At 36.3% G+C, this 5,207-nt stretch overlaps 1 protein-coding gene across 1 annotated transcript; it reads left to right on the top strand.

The window, feature by feature from the left end:
* Positions 1–607: 607 nt before the first annotated feature.
* Positions 608–4,992, top strand: CDCA4 (cell division cycle associated 4). Its single transcript, XM_019474314.1, is given in 4 exon segments — positions 608–684; positions 2,594–2,762; positions 2,765–2,871; positions 3,023–4,992. Coding segments are annotated over 4 exon segments (1,071 nt in total). The 5' UTR covers positions 608–645; the 3' UTR covers positions 3,779–4,992.
* The last annotated feature ends 215 nt before the right edge of the window (positions 4,993–5,207 follow it).

Genomic DNA, 5,207 nt, shown 5'->3' with positions numbered 1-5,207 from the left:
TATAATTAAAACAATTTAATTACTGTCATTACTTTCATTATTGTCATCTTGCAAAGTAAATCTTAGTGATAAAGTTTCTGTGCTGGTAAAGGAAAATTCTCCCTGGTTTTGCTATGTTTCAGTTTTATATTTGTGCATGCTTGCTCTTTTTCTCTAGATGCTACAGAGATACATGGTTTCGTACAACAAAAGTGAAAACTGTATAGTTTTCTGATAAAAGTAATGAAGACTTGCTTTCAGTATGCTTTTGTGCGTGTTTAAATTTTTCAGATGATCACTAAAGATTTTTTTTTGCTCTTTAAATGGCAAAGGTATAGGGATAAGGGAGAGGCTGGTCCAAAGGTCAGGGTAATTGCCTAGGACTTAGACTTAAACTGGCAGTTTCCTTCTCCTGCCACAGATTTTGTGTGTATTGTTGGGCAAATCACCTTTGTGCTCCAGCTGTAAATTGGGTTTAATAGTACTATTTGAATTTGTAGAATTGTTGTAGAGATACTGAAGCAATTGGCAAAATATAGAGGTGTATAAGTTTCTGAAATGGGAAACTATTTTGTTCTGCATCTCCTGTACTTGGCTGACATCTTGCTTCCTGGTACTTGGTAGGTGGTGCTCTAACTTTTACTGTATGGACTCTTGCTCAGTAGCATGGGAGAAGAGGAAGGACTACATCAAACACAATTACTGGTATGTAATTTTTGCTTCTTAAATGAAACTGTAATCTAGTATTTTGTGCAGTCTCAGGAACAGGGTGACAAAGAACTGGTTTTATGATGTAAGATACTAATTGGAAGTAAGTGTTACAGGAAAAAAAATCCAGTGAATGCTGTGAAAGGTTTACCTTTAAGAATCCATAAACATTTTTTCCTCCATTTCTACACACCCAAGTGTGTGATGTATTGAGGTCTTCAAGTTTTCTGCTCTTCTGTTGGTGTGTCTTAGAATAGTTTCTGTTCTTCTGTTGGTGTATCCTAGATAGTAGATGTATGAAAACCAGGTTAACGTTCAATTGAAGTTTTAATTATTCTTCACAAGAATATAAGCTGAAATAAAAGAAGCTTCAAACTCTGCACAGTGTTTAATGTTTGATGATGTAATCATACATGGTTGATAAGTAGTCCCAAAAGATGTCTCTAGAGGTCAAGTTTCACATGGGGTGTGTGTGTTTAGAAATTACTGTACATACAACTTTGTAGGAAAAATTAAATGGGATATCCTCCGATAGGAAGTTGCAGGAATATCTAAAAACCTGGAAAAAGCGCTATCAAGCAAAAACTTGGGTTGTATTTAATGGGAATAATGCAAATATTTTAAGTTACAGGAGAAAATTTTACAAGAAACTTCCAAAGCATTTAATATATTGGTAATCCATGGATAGCTTTTAAGAAGTCTGAAAAATGACCATAAGACCAAGTTCATATATTCTATATTGTAGTCTCTGCATATTATGATTTCTTTATATTACGATTTCTAAAGAGTTTTGTATCTTCAGTGGAAAGAAATCTTTAAGAGTCGGCAAATCCAAAAAAAGCTTATTTCATGGATATATACAGCATTGTAAGAAGCGTTGTACAGAGTCAGACCAAATGTTTAGCTAGCTACTGTGCTATCCCCAGGTTTGCAGAGTAGATAAGTACGTAATGTATTTTGAAAGGAACAATGTTGTTGCACTTTGGTGGATTTTTAGTGACTCTGAAAAAGCTGAGAGAGTGCTCTCTGAAAACATGGGGAACATACTGTAGCAACCAGAAAAGCAAGGCAGAGGTTAGGGCTTACCAAGGGAAATGGAAAATGATATAGAAAGACACTGCAATAGTATTTTGGTTTTATCAGCTTTTAGTTGAAAACCTGTGTTTTGTTTGGGTCACTACATTAAAAAAATCCCCAAATATTGGGCAAACAGGAATTCTAAGGACAGAAGACTTAGAAGGGACATTACAAAGGTGCATAAATGTAAAGATAAGGTACTAGCTTTCATTTGCAGCCTAATTTTTATAAGAGTAAAAGAAGTGACATCTACTGCATTTTAAAAAAAAAAGTTACTTTGTATTTCAAGAGATCAGCTGCAATATTTGAATGGGGCACTGTTGTCAAAATTAGTGCAATTCAGAAGATATCTGGAGGCTAGTGCTTGAAAGTCATACCTTGGAAAATTCAGCAAGTGATTTTTAGATGTAAATAATGAGAACCCTGGATGCACCCCACTTATTTTGAGCTGGTGAACCTAAACTAGGCATACGGGAATTTTGCTTTCTTATAGTCAACTGGGAAAGAAGTACAGAAGCCTATACAGAGGATGACTGTGCCTATCCTTATTGGACTTGCACAATTCATGTTGGAATTACACAGTTCAGTTACTCATCTGGGTAAGGGAACCAGAAGGACTGCTTTAGCCACCTCAGTTGAATGTCTCAAGTTATATGGAACAAATCTAGATCTTACTCTCCCTGTAGCCAAAATGAGCTAACCTTTTCAAGTATGCTGCCCGTGGTATTTTTTTCATGTTACTCTTGCCATTACAGGCATGTTGATGTTCTGGAGGGGTCAAATCTTTTAAAGATGGTGTGCCAGGTTGTATTTTTATTTCCAAAATTAGAGGTTAAGCATGCCAGTAGAAACTCGGGAGGAGCGAGGAGAAACTGCCTCTCCAGTAGGTGAAATACAGCCGTTGAGATGTTTGCTTCTGTGTGAAGCAGTGGCTCCTGACTTCCATCAAGTGTGGAGCTTTATGGGAGCCAGGAGCTGGGAGCCCCTGCCTCTCTCCGATGCCATGACTTGTGGACCTGCTCACCCCTGGTTCCCGAGCGCCGTCTTTGGGACCCAGTCCATATGTTCCTGACCCCTGTTGTACCACACTGGCCATTCTATAACCTGGTATGACAATTCTGATGTTTCTATCTTAAAAGAATTTGCTGTTTAAATTTAAGATTAAAGTTTTCTGTTTTGTTTTTTAGTTTTTTTTTTTCCCTCCCTCTTGAGCCATTTACGTTGGACAAGAATTTTTTTTTTTTTTTTTTTTTAACAGGACACAATGTTTGTGCGAGGATTAAAGAGAAAATGTTTTGATGGCGAAGAAGATATTGAAGGAACTCTGGCTGGTATTAAGGCTATTCCTTCATATAATCTTCAGCGGCAGTCACTTTTAGATATGTCCTTGGTTAAACTTCAGCTGTGTCACATGCTGGTTGAACCTAACCTTTGTCGTTCGGTACTTATAGCCAACACGGTACGGCAGATCCAAGAGGAAATGACTCAAGATGGGACTTGGCAGATGATAAATACACAGAGTACAGGGCAGGCATCCCTGGATCGTCTTGTTTCAACAGATATCCTCTGTCGTTCATCTAGGGAACAAGCTGAGGGAAAGCATGTTCCAGGCTATAGTACTTTCAATAAAGACTTTGAGGGTGACCAGGCGCAAGATAGTTCAGAAACTATGTCAACAGTCTCTTCAGTGCAAGCTCCGAGAAACCTGCAGAGCAATGTGTGGGAAATGGAGAATCCACAAGAAAATAAAGGAAACTTTCAAAAATCATTAGATCAAATATTTGAGACACTAGAGAATAAAAGTCCTAATTCTGTTGAAGATCTGTTTTCAGAAGTTGACAATTCTTACTATGATCTTGATACTATGTTAACAGGCATGATGAGCAACACGAAAATGGGACACTGTGATGGGCTTGAAACGTTTTCTTCTCCAACAACTACAACTTCTAACTCTAATTGTAAATCTGATCTTAATGAGCTTGATCATATTGTGGAAATCCTTGTTGAATCCTGAAATTCCTTATGTAGGAGATAAAGATCTGTTAATGAGAAAAAAAGACTCGAGAAAGCTATTTCCACAGTTTGTTCTATCAAATCTGCACAAATATCTATATATTATATAGATACATATGGTAAAAAAGCACTTCATATTGCAAAATAGTGTTAACTCTTAAAGTTAACCTGCAACTTGTAGTGTAATAATCCGATTTGTTGTCCATTGAACTGTAAGTACATACGGTAAATGTTTTTAAGTTTGGGGTCCAAGGCTCTTGAAATTGGGTTCCTTTTACCAATTTGTTTTAGCCTTTGATGGAGGATATGCTCAGTGAGAGGGAGCCTCTCATCTTTTTCTTATACTTCTCCCAGTAAAAATGGTAATAAACGTAGAGAGAAGTTGGATAACTGGTTTCCTATTTTCCTCCGGTTTCCACTTTGTTACACCACATAACTCCTACCATATCTGCTGCTTCTGTTCTAAGTCGCTACATGGCTCTTAAAGAGCAGTATGCAATAGTTCCTGTTATCCTAGCTAGCTTACTCTGTTTTTTGCTACAATTTTTACTTCAAAAATAGTTTTAAAGTGTTTATTGGTGTTTAGATTTTTCCAGGTATTTTCCTAAGATATATTTTTACTACAGATGTTATGTCAGCTGCTAACTTAGTAACTTTTGATCATATCTGCAGTTGGTGTATTTTTTGAAAGATTTTCAAAAAGGGATGTTTTTTTACTGTGAGCTACCCAATGTAGTTCAGTAAAGTGTATGTAAATGTAAATATACGATTTTATACTTTACATTAAAATGTAAGAGCTGTTTTCATGATTCTGTTTTATAGAGTAGTACTTTACTAAATTGCGAATTGTACAATTATGCTTTTCATACCCCATATACTTGAGTGTCATTAGAGGAAGAGCTTTGATCCCGGTAGATACAATTACATTTAATTCATTTCAGACCATATTTTTTGTTAACTACAAACCTAAATTACGTAGGTTTTTATTTATGTGTATTTATATGTAAATGTCATCAAGTGAATTGTTTATCACTGAAGTCTACCATCAAATATTTGTTTATGTGGGATAACTGTCTTGCACTAATTACTACAAAAAGTGTTATTAGCGGCCTTTAAATCTCAACTGGTATGTCATGATGTCTTGTCATAATTAATATGCTCCACTCTTACCAAGGGTTTCCTCTTGGCTTTTTTTAATAACAGAAGATAATACAACATGGGATGGTGTTCTTTTCTTCAAGTACTCACATTCGTTTTAGAGTGTATATAATTAATCTTATTCCTATGAGACTTTTTCAGGCGAAAGGGGGAGATCAAGTACAGTGTATGACTTTGTTACAAACTGACAAATGTTTACCTTCACAAGCTGGTACTGGGGAAGAGCTCCGAACTAGCAGGGAGGTAGAGAAGGGGGAAAAGATTGGCTAGTT

This window comes from Aptenodytes forsteri, unplaced genomic scaffold (genome assembly GCF_000699145.1).
Source record: "Aptenodytes forsteri isolate BGI_AS27 unplaced genomic scaffold, ASM69914v1 Scaffold123, whole genome shotgun sequence".
NCBI classification, from domain to species: Eukaryota; Metazoa; Chordata; class Aves; order Sphenisciformes; family Spheniscidae; genus Aptenodytes; species Aptenodytes forsteri.
Note: the sequence above shows the minus strand (reverse complement) of the source record. Positions and strands in the feature narration are given on the sequence as shown.